This window comes from Herpailurus yagouaroundi, unplaced genomic scaffold (assembly GCF_014898765.1).
Source record: "Herpailurus yagouaroundi ecotype Mexico unplaced genomic scaffold, PumYag 159, whole genome shotgun sequence".
Lineage (NCBI taxonomy): Eukaryota > Metazoa > Chordata > Mammalia > Carnivora > Felidae > Herpailurus > Herpailurus yagouaroundi.
The window spans coordinates 58,757,861-58,773,197 of record NW_024412400.1 but is presented as its reverse complement, the minus strand read 5'-3'; the positions used below and the strand labels follow the sequence as shown (position 1 = coordinate 58,773,197).

General features: G+C 34.8%; 1 protein-coding gene across 2 annotated transcripts in view; it reads left to right on the top strand.

The window, feature by feature from the left end:
• Positions 1 to 15,337, top strand: part of SI (sucrase-isomaltase) — a 176,541-nt gene that overhangs the window by 87,944 nt on the left and 73,260 nt on the right. For both annotated transcript variants that reach the window (XM_040480663.1, XM_040480662.1), the window contains 5 exons: positions 6,128 to 6,212; positions 6,974 to 7,091; positions 8,665 to 8,836; positions 12,427 to 12,543; positions 14,484 to 14,638. In XM_040480663.1, coding sequence (XP_040336597.1) covers positions 6,128 to 6,212; positions 6,974 to 7,091; positions 8,665 to 8,836; positions 12,427 to 12,543; positions 14,484 to 14,638 — 647 coding nt within the window. The remainder of the gene's footprint in view (positions 1 to 6,127; positions 6,213 to 6,973; positions 7,092 to 8,664; positions 8,837 to 12,426; positions 12,544 to 14,483; positions 14,639 to 15,337) is intronic.

The following is a 15,337-nucleotide window of genomic DNA, read 5'->3' as shown; positions in this document are numbered from 1 at the left end:
TTTTCTGCATCGATTGACAGGATCATATGGTTTTTCTCTTTTTTTTTGTTAATGTGATGTATCACGTTGATTGATTTGCGAATGTTGAACCAGCCCTGCATCCCAGGAATGAATCCCACTTGATCATGGTGAATAATTCTTTTTATATGCCGTTGAATTCGATTTGCTAGTATCTTATTGAGAATTTTTGCATCCATATTCATCAGGGATATTGGCCTGTAGTTCTCTTTTTTTACTGGGTCTCTGTCTGGTTTAGGAATCAAAGTAATACTGGCTTCATAGAATGAGTCTGGAAGTTTTCCTTCCCTTTCTATTTCTTGGAATAGCTTGAGAAGGATAGGTTTTATCTCTGCTTTAAACGTCTGGTAGAACTCCCCTGGGAAGCCATCTGGTCCTGGACTCTTATTTGTTGGGAGATTTTTGATAACCGATTCAATTTCTTCGCTGGTGATGGGTCTGTTCAAGCTTTCTATTTCCTCCTGATTGAGTTTTGGAAGAGTGTGGGTGTTCAGGAATTTGTCCATTTCTTCCAGGTTGTCCAATTTGTTGGCATATAATTTTTCATAGTATTCCCTGATGATTGTTTGTATCTCTGAGGGATTGGTTGTAATCATTCCATTTTCATTCATGATTTTATCTATTTGGGTCATCTCCCTTTTCTTTTTGAGAAGCCTGGCTAGAGGTTTGTCAATTTTGTTTATTTTTTCAAAAAACCAACTCTTGGTTTCGTTGATCTGCTCTACAGTTTTTTTAGATTCTATATTGTTTATTTCTGCTCTGATCTTTATTATTTCTCTTCTTCTGCTGGGTTTAGGCTGCCTTTGCTGTTCTGCTTCTATTTCCTTTAGGTGTGCTGTTAGATTTTGTATTTGGGATTTTTCTTGTTTCTTGAGATAGGCCTGGATTGCAATGTATTTTCCTCTCAGGACTGCCTTCGCTGCGTCCCAAAGCGTTTGGATTGTTGTATTTTCATTTTCGTTTGTTTCCATATATTTTTTAATTTCTTCTCTAATTGCCTGGTTGACCCACTCATTCGTTAGTAGGGTGTTCTTTAACCTCCATGCTTTTGGAGGTTTTCCAGACTTTTTTCTGTGGTTGATTTCAAGCTTCACAGCATTGTGGTCTGAAAGTATGCATGGTATGATTTCAATTCTTGTAAACTTATGAAGGGCTGTTTTGTGACCCAGTATGTGATCTATCTTGGAGAATGTTCCATGTGCACTCGAGAAGAAAGTCTATTCTGTTGCTTTGGGATGCAGAGTTCTAAATATATCTGTCAAGTCCATCTGATCCAACGTCTCATTCAGGGCCCTTGTTTCTTTATTGACCATGTGTCTAGATGATCTATCCATTTCTGTAAGTGGGGTGTTAAAGTCCCCTGCAATGACCACATTCTTCTCAATAAGGTTGCTTATGTTTATGAGTAATTGTTTTATATATTTGGGCGCTCTGGTATTCGGCGCATAGACATTTATAATTGTTAGCTCTTCCTGATGGATAGACCCTGTCACTATTTTATAATGTCCTTCTTCATCTTTGTTACAGCCTTTAATTTAAAGTCTAGTTTGTCTGATATAAGTATGGCTACTCCAGCTTTCTTTTGGCTTCCAGTAGCATGATAAATAGTTCTCCATCCCCTCACTCTCAATCTCAAGGTGTCCTCAGGTCTAAAATGAGTCTCTTGTAGACAGCAAATAGATGGGTCTTGTTTTTTTATCCATTCTGATACCCTATGTCTTTTGGTTGGCGCATTTAATCCATTTACATTCAGTGTTATTATAGAAAGATACGGGTTTAGAGTCATTGTGATGTCTGTATGTTTTATGCTTGTAGTGATGTCTCTGGTACTTTGTCTCACAGGGTCCCCCTTAGGATCTCTTGGAGGGCTGGTTTAGTGGTGACAAATTCCTTCAGTTTTTGTTTGTTTGGGAAGACCTTTATCTCTCCTTCTATTCTAAATGACAGACTTGCTGGATAAAGGATTCTCGGCTGCATATTTTTTCTGTCTAGCACACTGAAAATCTCGTGCCAACTCTTTCTGGCCTGCCAAGTTTCAAAAGAGAGATCAGTCACGAGTCTTATAGGTCTCCCTTTATATGTGAGGGCACGTTTACCCCTTGCTGCTTTCAGAATTTTCTCTTTATCCTTGTATTTTGCCAGTTTCACTATGATATGTCGTGCAGAAGATCGATTCAAGTTACGTCTGAAGGGAGTTCTCTGTGCCTCTTGGATTTCAATGCCTTTTTCCTTCCCCACTTCAGGGAAGTTCTCAGCTATGATTTCTTCAAGTACCCCTTCAGCACCTTTCCCTCTCTCTTCCTCCTCTGGGATACCAATTATGCGTAGATTATTTCTTCTTAGTGTATCACTTAGTTCTCTAATTTTCCCCTCATACTCCTGGATTTTTTTATCTCTCTTTTTCTCAGCTTCCTCTTTTTCCATAACTTTATCTTCTAGTTCACCTATTCTCTCCTCTGCCTCTTCAATCCGAGCCGTGGTGGTTTCCATTTTGTTATGCATTTCGTTTAAAGCGTTTTTCAGCTCCTCGTGACTGTTCCTTAGTCCCTTGATCTCTGTAGCAAGAGATTCTCTGCTGTCAGCTATACTGTTTTCAAGCCCAGCGATTACTTTTATGACTATTATTCTAAATTCACTTTCTGTTATATTATTTAAATCCTTTTTGATCAGCTCATTAGCTGTTGTTATTTCCTGGAGATTCTTCTGAGGGGAATTCTTCCGCTTGGTCATTTTGGATAGTCCCTGGCGTGGTGAGGACCTGCAGGGCACTTCCCCTGTGCTGTGGTGTATAGCTGGAGTTGGTGGGCGGAGCCGCAGTCAGACCTGATGTCTGCCCCCAGCCCACCGCTGGGGCCACAGTCAGACTGGTGCGTGCCTTCTCTTCCCCTCTCCTAGGGGCGGGATTCACTGTGGGGTGGGGTGGCCTGTCTGGGCTACTTGCACACTGCCAGGCTTGTGATGCTGGGGATCTGGCGTCTTAGCTGGGGTGGGTAGGCAAGGTGCACAGAGTCAGTAGGGGCAGGCTTAGCTTGCTTCTCCTTAGGTGATCCACTTCAGGAGGGGCCCTGTGGCTGCAGGAGGGAGTCAGATCCGCTGCCGGAGGTTTGGCTCCGCAGAAGCGCAGAGTTGGGTGTTTGCGTGGAGCGAGCAAGTTCCCTGGCAGGAACTGGTTCTCTTTGGGATTTTGGCTGGGGGATGGGCGGGGGAGATGGCGCTGGCGAGCGCCTTTGTTCCCCACCAAACTGAGCTCTGTCGTCAGGGGGCTCAGCAGCTCTCCTTCCCTTTGTCCTCCAACCTTCCCGCTTTCTGAGCAGAGCTGTTAACTTATGACCTCCCAGCAGCTAAGTCGCGCTTGATGTCGGAACACAGTCCGTCAGGCCCCTCCGCTTTTTGCAAGCCAGACTCGGGGGCTCTGCTTGGCTGGCGAGCCGCCCCTCCGCCCCGGCTCCCTCCCGCCAGTCCGTGGAGCGTGCACCGCCTCGCCGCCCTTCCTACCCTCTTTCGTGGGCCTCTCGTCTGCACTTGGCTCCGGCGACTCCGTTCTGCTAATCCTCTGGTGGTTTTCTGGGTTATTTAGGCAGGTGTAGGTGGAATCTAAGTGATCAGCAGGACGTGCGGTGAGCCCAGCATCCTCCTACGCCGCCATCTTCCCTCTCTGTAGACTTAGTTTAAATATGAAGTGATGAAATTATGAAATACCAAGATTTTTTTAAAGTGTTTTATTTTAAAAAGTTGCCAAACTTTTGTACACAATTTTCAATGGATTTTAAAGAAAAGAACTTTCAGAAACATCCCTAAAAATGGCATTGACAATTCCTAAGAATAATCATTACTCGATTTGGGATGGTTTGAATGATACTTGAATATCTGTAGGTATACTTATTACTATCAATTCACTGAGGCCTTTGCCTTGTGACTTCCACTGCTTTCAACCTGCTGGTTGTAATATTAAAAATACTAATTGAGTTGATTTTTAAATGACACTAAATACATGTAGCATCATTTAAATAATTTATAGACATTAGGGAAAAATACTTTCAGAATTTTCAAAAGTGCAAATATACAAAATACATTGAAAGAGATACAAATAAATTCTATTACATTATGTGTAGTATGTTTAATTAATAACAAATCTTTCCAAGTAGGTAGGATATTTTAAAAATAAATAATCAAATAGCAAATATTGTGTTTATTGTAAAATATGGTTACAATCATGTAAAAGTGGTTTTTTTCCCTCTAATAGATGAATACATTTATCTTCTGGAGTACAGAGACTCTTTTCCTTTATATTGTGAACTGGTGAAATCAAACATTTGATTTACTCTTATTTACATGGTTGCATGATAAAATAATTAATTTTATCTTAATTTTTATTTAAATTCCAGTTAACATACAGTATAATATTAATGATTAAACAAATATTTTTGATCAGTTTTTTCATGTGAAATAAATTAATTTCTTTAAAAATTATGTTTATTCTTAAGTTACATAAATTATGTCTATTTTGAGCAAATGCTGGAAGAACTTGTGATTTTTATTTCAATTTGCAAGTACATAATTCTAATAAAATAACATAAATTTCATAGTTAAGTGTTTTGCTTTGTATTTTCTCAAGAATAATTATACATATAAGATGCTGAATAGTTTAGAAAAAGTTAAAATTTAAAATAATGCAACTTGATTCCCAATTATGAATGTCAGCAGTTGAAATTGTTTTTAGATATAATTTGGTTCATGGATTCATGAAGAAAAGTGCTTAGGTTCATCTAAAATTATTGGCGGCCCAACTATAGTATCTCTTTGTATTAATTTTACTAGACATAAGAAAATCAAATTGAATATAATATTCCAGGTAATTTCAATAAAGTAACCCCAATACTGTAGAATAACTACATAATTTTTCTTCTTTGTGGCTATTAAGAAAATATTTGGAGTCTGGGTGGCTCAGTCGATTAAGTGACATCTAGGCTCATGATGTCATGACTCAGTTCTGTTAGTTAGTTCAAGCCCTGTATCAGGCTCTGTGCTGACAGCTCAGAGCCTGGACCCTGCTTCAGATTCTGTCTCCCTCTCTCTGCCCCTCACCCACTCATACTCTGTCTCTCTGTCTCTCTCTCTCTCAAAAAAAAACATGAAATAAAATAAACATTAAAACCTTTTTTAAAGAGAAAATATTTGGGAAATGAAAACATTTACCTTTTAATGATGAAAAATTTATTTTGCAACTTTAATGTTTCACATTGATTCCATCTGGGCATGATGTGTATGGAAGAAAAAAAGAGTCATAAAGAAAATGTATTCCTTCTGAAGAAAAACAATAGTAACAAGGGACTTGACCGAGTATGAAGTCTTTGTGAGAGCAGAGACTGCATATTATAGACATGTGGGAAATAAGCTTCAAACATGTGTGGAAGCCCTACAATGCAATTAACAGAGAAGGAAAAAGAAATAGATTATTTTTTGAGCATGTGTAGTGTGATATATAATTTTATATATATTATCTTTTTAGTTCAAAGCCTTTATTTTTTTAAAGTAATGGTCACAAACTAGTATGTGGCAAGATACTATCGCGGCTTATGTTTACACGGCAAAAAATCTATAAACACATCCCCACAATTCTGCCTCCAAGAAATGTTTAGGTTACTGGTTCTTATAATGTGGTCCAGCTGCCCTAGGGTTCCCTGAGACTGTTCAAGGGGTTAAGTAAGGTCATAACTATTTTCATTTAATGCTAAAATGCTATTTACCTATTTTCACTTTCACTCTCTCATGAGAGTGTAGGAATGAAGGGCTATACAAAACATGCTGTGCCTTGTGGTTGGCAGTGCACATCACAGAAACTAGATAAATGTCAGGTAAGATGAGCAAACGATGGTGCATAAATGAATGTGCCAGAAGTGTGGCACAATGGTGGACTCACCTTGAGAAAATTGATACAACTACTTGGAAAAGACAGTTGCTTAATACTTATAATGTTATTAATATTTTATAGGTATAATTAAAACTAGGTAAGTTAAATACATTTTTGTTATATACAATCCCTGAATCCCATACAGGTTACCTCTGTTATCACTTAAAATCTGCTGTTCTTCATGTTATATCCATTTAGGACATGAATGAAGTTTCCAGTTTTGTTCAAGGTTCAAAAAAAGGATGCAATGACAATAAACTGAATTATCCACCTTTTACTCCTGGTAAATTTTATTTGGTTATTTACTTACCATTAATTAAGAATAATTTTCCTGGTAAATTCTAGCATATATTTCTATATCACAAACCTTGATAAAATTTTGAGTCCCTGAAATCAATGTGTTTTTGTCTGTTTTTGTGTTACTTTTGGGCTAAAATTTTTATGCTTAAGAAAAGAAGAATGATTTTAAATTTTGGGAAAGATTATTGATTTCTCTTTATTACTGATAAACTGCCCATGATCAAATAATTAATGAAAAGAAACACAATTTGTTTGAAATTATAATTTAAATGATCAACTTCTTTCCACGAGCCTTATGCAGTAATTTGTGCAGTATTTAGAATGAACCAAATGGGAATAGTTACATGTCACATATTCTAAAAAATAAGTTTTTCACCATTAAAAGTGGGTAAAAAATACAACCAAAGAAAGATTTGCTCTTAGGGGAGAATAGACAGCAATAAGTACATCTGAAGATGACAGTAATTATTGCAACACCACATAAGCCTGTAAGTTGAAGCACAATAAAAAACCTGAAAAGCAGGGATTTGGATGGTTTGTAATTGTGTAACAGATGTACATATATAAAATTAAATTATATTTAAATAAACTAACCTAGAAAGCGTTAAAAGGGTATATATATTTGTGTGACGTATAATACAAATAGGTATATATATGTGTACATATATATTGTGTACATAAGGATTATGAAGCTTAAAATGGAAACTCTCTCTTAAGAAACATTTCTTACATATTTTTTCTAAGATATTCTTGACAAACTCATGTATTCCAAAACAATTTGCATGGATGCTGTGCAGTACTGGGGGAAACAGTATGATGTTCACAGCCTCTATGGATACAGCATGGCTATAGCCACAGAGAAGTAAGTGCAGTTTCATTCAGAAACCTCTTTCATACTTATTGTCTAGAAATATGTTGTAATACACTAATATTGTTAGAAAAGAGCAAGAGTAAGAAAGCAAAGAAAGATAGTATTTTCATGGTGTCAGTACTTCTACTAATCTTCATGAATTTGGAACTTAGTTCATCAAGAACTATGTGGTGTATGTATTTAACTGTGGTCCTTTTTTAATTCATAGATTTAAAGTACGCTTCAAAATTTTGATTCACTTTGCTATCTCTGAATATAATTATGTTCTAAGCATGAACTACACAATTGGCCTGAGAGAGTGGTGCTTCTAGAGTAGGTCTTTTTAAAATCAAGCGTTTCAATTAAAATGTAGTTTTCTATGTAGTATCTCACAAAGTAACTTTCTAATGCCCTGTGTACTTGGATGCAAAAAAATAACAAGTTACAAAACAAAGGAAGGGGATAATCTTACCCTGATTGCCTATTCTTTCTCAAGTATTATATAAGAAGCTACAATGCAATAGTCAATAAAACCGAGATCCCGACCTCAATAATTTTTTAATCTTTTTCAGAATTAAATAAATATGATTAAATTTAAAGACACACCTACATTTGTCTAGTCCCAAAACATACCGTGGTATCTCAACTCTTATACATTATCTTCATAGAGTTTGGTTACTTCACTTTTTAAATTTTTTTTTTTTCAACGTTTATTTATTTTTGGGACAGAGAGAGACAGAGCATGAACGGGGGAGGGGCAGAGAGAGAGGGAGACACAGAATCGGAAACAGGCTCCAGGCTCTGAGCCATCAGCCCAGAGCCCGATGTGGGGCTCGAACTCCCGGACCGCGAGATCGTGACCTGGCTGAAGTCGGACGCCTAACCGACTGCGCCACCCAGGCGCCCCAGTTACTTCACTTTTTAAACTCAGTAGAGCATTTATATATTGAAGTGTATAAATAAATAAATTCTACAAGGAAATAGCAACACTATAGTTCAATGTTATAAAGATATTAATATAGAAAAACCACCTGAGAATACCATTATATCCTTTTACTAAGGTAGTCTGGATAATTTTATATACTAAATCTACTTTGTATCTTTCCTGAATATTTCCTATTTATAGAAAAAAATTATCAATAATACTCAGGTACCAAATAGAGGTGAGATAAATAATGCTAGTAGTTGTGGATAGTAAACTTTTAGATACAAACAAAATAAAATGCCTCTCAAATATGTAACTTTCATCCCAACATTGCGTGCTAATATTTGAAAATACAGACATTAATATATCATTAGCATCATTGCATCTCAAAACTTTGTAGACAGTTCAAGTTCAGATTACGACATTTCAGGTTAAAAAAGGATTTCAGAGAGTTTAAACCATATATTTTAAAAACAAGTGTTGAGTGGATACAAAAAGTATGTTTATTTAATTTGGTAAAGGAAATCAAAGTCTGATTTCCTTTCCCTGACTGGAATGTTGTTAAGTAAACATTGGTAGATAAATACAAAATTGGTACAAAAGTTCAATAAAAAGTTATTTAAAAATAAATCTGATTTATTCATTTGCTTTTACTTTTAGAGCCATAGAGAAAGTTTTCCCTAATAAGAGAAGCTTCATTCTCACCCGCTCAACTTTTGCTGGGTCTGGAAGCTATGCTGCACACTGGTTAGGGGACAACACTGCTTCATGGGAGCAAATGGAATGGTCTATCACAGGAATGCTAGAGTTCAATTTATTTGGAATGCCATTGGTAAGCAATTTCATACAGTGTCATTTATATTAGCTGTGCATGACTTTTAATTTTGTAATGTGATCTTAATAATCTTCAATAAAATGATTAAATGTATTTTACAGAAAAATCCAATCTTTATTCTTAGGGAATTTATGAAAAAAAAAAGAATATAGGTGGTATCTATAACATTCTAGCCATTAGAATGAGAAATAGGAATAAATAAAATTCAAGGAACTCAAAATAATACATGAAACAAATATCAATATAAACAAAGCAAAGGAAAAGCTTTTATAAAGTAAATAAAGCCCCAGATAAGATGGTAGGGAAAAATCCAAATATAGTGGTAATAAAGATAAATGTCAAAAGTCTAAATATCTTTAAATACTAGATTGTCAGTTTAAGATAAAAACCAATAAAGCTGTTTCCTGTATTTAAAAGAAAAAAATAAAAGATAAAAAATAAAGACAGAGAGAAGTCTCAAATTTTAAAAGCAGAGAAAATTTGTTCCAGGCAACTCTGGATATTTAGAATCTAATCAGTCTCTATATCAAATAAAAAATGTATGCAGTGTTGATAATTGAACATTAAAGAGAGCCACTACATAAAAAAATGTAAAATGTGTTAGGAAATTATAGTGGTTCATTTGTTCTTTCTTTCATATGCACAAAACAAAATGAAAACCTGAGAAACGTGACAGAAGACCATGGGGGAGAGGAAGGAAAAAAAAAAAAAAGTTAGAGAGGGAGGGAGCCAAACCATAAGAGACTCTTAAAAACTGACAACAATCTGAGGGTTGATGGGCGGTGGTAGGGAGGGGTGGGTGGGTGATGGGTACTGAGGAGGGCACCTGTTGAGATGAGCACTGGGTGTTGTATGGAAACCAATTTGACAATAAATTTCATATTAAAAAAAAACCCAACCAAATAACAACAAAAATCACACACGTGTGTGTGCGCACGCGCACACACACACACACACACACACTCAAGAGTCTTGACTTGGGAAATTAAAAAACGCATTTTAAAATGATTCATGAGTGAAAAAACAAACTGAATGGAAACAGAGGGGGGGAATAAATCCTTAGAACTGAGTGCTAGCAATTATACTTAATATCAAAACTATAAGTTGTCAACTAAATTTGTTTTAGAGGAAAACTTACAGCCTTAACTGCTTAGATTAAAAACAAAAAAGGCTGAATATTAATGAATAAAGTGCATTAATTAAGAAAATGGAAAAAACAAAGTAGAATAAACCTAAATAAAGAAGTAAGGAATGAAAATAAGAGAAGACATTAATGCAGGGAAGCAAAGTTTCTAGAGAAAAATTAATAAAATGAAATTACAAAGATGACTTTGGAAATTTGAATAAAATAGATTTTTGGCAAATTTTGTCTAAAAAAGGTTGAAAGAAATAAGCAATGTTACAATGTATTTTAAGATAAAGTGTTAATTTATTATAGCAAGTAATTAATACACAGTTACCAGGAGTAAATATTAAAAGTAAATGTAGGATAGTTTTGAGAAAATTTTAAGTAGCTAAATTAAATACATGCCATGTTCATAGATAATAAAGCTTAATATATTAGAAATATACATTCTCCCCAAACTATTATCCATCATTAGTGATATTCCAATTTAAACTATAAAGTGAGTTTGGGGAACATAAAAGATTATTTAAACTTCATGTGGGAGACAATACAATGTAAAGAAGTAGAAAAGAGCACGAGGATTCACCCTATCCAATACAACAGTAATATAGCACAATTCTTGACTCTGTATATTCAAAGAGAATAATATGGCATAATATGGAATAGGCTCATGCATTAATGAAATGCATTAACTGATTGCACTATCACTATAAATCAGTGAGGAAAGTATCAAATATTCATATGTGAAGTATCATTTATTCATAATAAAATAAAATGGGTCCATGACTTACACTTCACACAAAAATCAATCCCAGATAGATTAAAGAGCTATGTATGAAAAGTAAACTTTAGAGGCGCCTGGGTGGCTCAGTTGGTTAAGTGTCCGACTTCAGCTCAGGTCACGATCTCGCGGTCCGTGAGTTCGAGCCCTGCGTTGGGCTCTGGGCTGATGGCTCAGAGCCTGGAGCCTGCTTCCGATTCTGTGCCTCCCTCTCTCTCTGACCCTCCCCCGTTCATGCTCTGTCTCTCTCTGTCTCAAAAATAAATAAATGTTAAAACAAATTTTTTTTAAAAAGAAAAGTAAACTTTAAACATATTAGAAAAACATATGAGTAACTCTGTGATGTTGGGTTAGAGGTATAATTTCCTAAGCAAATCACAGAAGGCACAAATAATAAAGAAATATAAATTTTACTGTAACAAAATAAAAACTTTTGTTCATTAAAAGACTATTTTAAAAGTTAAAATGACATTTTCAATTCATATAGTCAATAAATGACTAATACTCAATTTCAACTACCTACTGTAAATTTGTAGAAGGTAAAACAATGGAAAAATTAGCAAAGGTTGTAAACAGGTAATTCTGTAGGAAGAGAAACCAATATGGACTCAGTAAGAATATGAAAAAGTTCCCAACTTCCATAGTAATTAGAGAAATACAAGTTAAAATTTTAGTGAGGTATACATATCGTATATATAGGTGGCAAAAATTAAAAGTCGAAATATAACAGGAATTGACAAGAAATGGAACAAAGGAAATTTTCATGTACTGTGAATGTGCTTACTAATGGTTACAGCTGGTTTTGATTAAACAATGTGCATTTCCAATAAACCAGAGAAATAATCTTGAAAATATTTGTATATATAAACGTATATATAATACCATAGAGTAAAGGTAAATATGTGTGTGTGTGTGTGTGTGTGTATATATATTTCCATAGAATATTACTCACAAAAAAGCCTACAAGTAAGTTTGATAGGAACATTTTTCATAGTCATGAGATCCCATATGAGAGAAAACTAGAGCCACATTAACGTAAGTGAATCTCACAACAATAGTACCTTGAGAAAAAAATGAAATGCAATGTCATTCATACAGTCTGCCATTTATATAAAGTTAATAAACATGCAAAAAATACTAGATTTTGTTTATGGATATTTACATACTATTTAGAAAAATAAAGAAATGACTGTAAACATTTAAATAAGTGTGAACATACTAAATTAAGGATAAGAGTTTTTCCTGGAGGGTCCTTAAAGGAAGAGAAATGAAATTTTAATGGCTACATGTTAGACACCATTTTTTTCACTATTTTACTATTACAGTAATATATTATAAATGGAAAAAATCAGATCATGGGAGGGGAGTTTTGGATTAAGAAACAACACATTTTAATAATATAAATTCACACTATAGATTAACAATGATTAGATCAAAGGAGAAAATAAATACATGAGAGTAATAGTGTATAAAGAGTGAAAAAAAGTGTAAAATGATGCAATTAGAGGCAAATAAATAGCAAAAATGGAAAATAAAAAACTAAGTTAAGGAAGAATATATGAAGACAGTAAAATAAAGATTGTAAGTAATGCAGGTTAATCTGTTGAGGCATAAAATGTGATGCCCTAGGCAAATTTGAGACTCTTTACACTATGAATGATAGATATATTTGTTATTTAGGTTGGAGCGGACATCTGTGGATTTGTGGTTAATACCACAGAAGAGCTTTGCAGGAGGTGGATGCAACTTGGGGCCTTTTATCCATTTTCCAGGAACCATAATGGTGATATATATGAGGTAAATTCCTTTTCTTCTCCATGTTTTGAAATAAAACCTTATTCTAGTTTTAGCAATGTACTTAAATTTATATCTGTAGAAGAAAGGGGCTGAAAGTTTGTAGCATAAATTTTAAAGAGGAGTTAGAAGTTCCCTTCTCAAGGCCTATAAATATTTTGTATATTTAAAAAATGGTCAAATAAAGGAATCGTGAAATGTAATGGGGTCACAACATAAATACCTTATTTAAGCATAAAGCATTACAAGGAAATTAGATCACTTTAACTTAAAATAACTTAATACTTAAAATTAAAGCCAAAGGGTTTTGAGTCTAGATTCTTGGATTCCAACAATGTAAATTCCAGGTAATTTTTCTTTCATAAAAATTACAAGGTAATATTAAGGATTTACAGTTTTTGTTTCATTAAAGAAACACAAAAAGTTCAAGACACTGTAAAAGTAGTTTGAGTCCAGAGTCTTTCCATAATAAGTAAAACTGGAATGACAGCTTGGGAAAAAATAAAACTAACATTTACCGTATCATGCTCTGGGCTCTCAGAAACATATTTCTCAGAGAAACTGGGAAAATTAGGTGAGACCATTAAGTCAACTAAGTGCATGTTAAGAAATGATTCATTGTTTACACACTAGTTACACATAGGGCCTTAATTCTGTTTGAGAAGAGGGACAACCACTCAGAGCTCAGCCTGGAAGAAGGCATGACAGAACAAAAGTAAGAGGTATAAATTGGAGATTAGTCATTACCTAATCTTCTGAGACATGCTTTCAAGAAATTTGTGCTCATGGGGAATACTGATATGAATTATATTACACTGTGTGTTAATTTCTGACCCCAAAAAGCAGATGCTGAGACAGACATGATAGAGATTTATTAGTGAAAAACTTGTAAAGGATAAAGGGGAGGGAGAGGAGAAAATAAAGAGAGAGAGCCTTCACATCACAATTGGGGTCTGAATCTGGTGACGATGAAGGCAAGGAAAGCGGGTTTTTAAAGAGAGTCACACGCTGCAGCCCAATTCTAAGGAAGTTTCCACTCAGCGCAGTGGTGAGTCCTCAGTGCAAAGATGACCTTGGAAATGTCCTGCGTTTTCTATGAATGGGCCTGAATAGTACTCCCACCATGCCCATTGATTAGCTGGGAGCAGCCAAAGGGAAATGTCTTCAGAGTAAACATGATGGTGAATCAAGGGAGGCAGCAGCTGGTGCCCTCAGTATAATTTTGCTACCCATAACAGGAGATCTAAGCAGGTTTGCTCATATCACTGCGCCTAGACTAAGAGAGTCCACTGATCTAGCATGGGCTTAGCAGGAAAGCTGTTCTTCAGGTTATAAGCTGTCCTTCAGCTACAAGAGCTGGCCAAGCTGCTCTGTTCCCTGTATCTCTGGGCCAGTAGACTACCTGGGCTTTTTTTCCTAATGGCAAGGACAAGGCACAAGGCAGTAAGTCCTCAGGCAAGCACATTTCAAGCCTTTACATGAATGGGTCGCATGTTACTAAAACTCCATTGGCCAAAGTATGTCACTTAGCTGAGCACAAAGTCAAGTGCACTTGATGGAAAATACACTCCATTTTATTGGTAGGGATTTCAGAGTTATACAGCAAAGGTTGGAGGTACAGGAAGCATGAAAATTGGAGCCAATAATGCAGTCTACCACAAATAATATAGGTGAAAATTCTTCGTTAAAATATCTTTTCATCTCTAATATATAAAAATGAAAAATGCCCAGTTTAAAACAAAGTTTAATTAAAACATATCCAAATAAAAATATAAAAACTAAAAATACTTATATACTTTGATGATGAAAGAGGAACAATTTCAAGTTTTCATACACAAACTAAAATGTATATAATTTGCATTTCAAAAATAGCTTAAATGCTTCTCTTTAATTTTCATTCACATGTTAGCGTTTTTAATGTCAATTTCCTTTTTATTCCATAGCATCAGGATCCAGCATTTTTTGGACAGAATTCTCTTTTGGTTAATTCATCAAGGCACTATTTGAATATTCGCTATACCTTATTACCTTTCCTATATACTCTGTTTTACAAAGCCCATAAGTTTGGAGAAACAGTAGCACGGCCAGTTCTTCATGAGTGAGTACTACGTTCAAGAATTTTAATTTTTTCAAATTATATGAGACATATATTGAAAAATTAATGGAGATTAATCAAGATGTCAAATGGATTTCTGCTTTTTTTAATATTCATATAAATCATTTGATGAACTGTGGAATAACATTAGTAAATAAATATGGTTAATTTAATGAATTGGACAAGATTAAGTTAGAAATGTAGGAATTAAATAGATCTTAAAAGAAAAAATATATAGAAAATATATTGGGTAAATTATATTAGTAATATTAAATATGCAGTTATTGAAAACTTATTATGTATTGTCAAAATCATCTGAGTATATAGATCAAGAGTACAGTATAGTCACAGAGCAATGAATTGTGTTTGCCTTTGTATATTTTGAGCAAAGCAGGACCTTTCCTCAAGAAATGACTTTAGAATCCATATCAAAACAGGAATTTTTTAACAAAAAATTTTAAAGGAAGAAAGTCATGTATGAAAGATTTCTGGTACTTTACAAACCTATCTTAGAGGGGAAAATGAATTAAACAGAATAGTTGTTTATTACAGATAACAGATAACCTTATCATGTATCATAGATTTTTTTGAGCCCAGATGAACTAATTTCCTCCCACCTTCCCTCCTTTCTTCCCCCTCTCCCTTCCTTCCTTCCTTCCTTCCTTCCTTCCTTCCTTCCTTCCTTCCTTCCTTCCTTCCTTC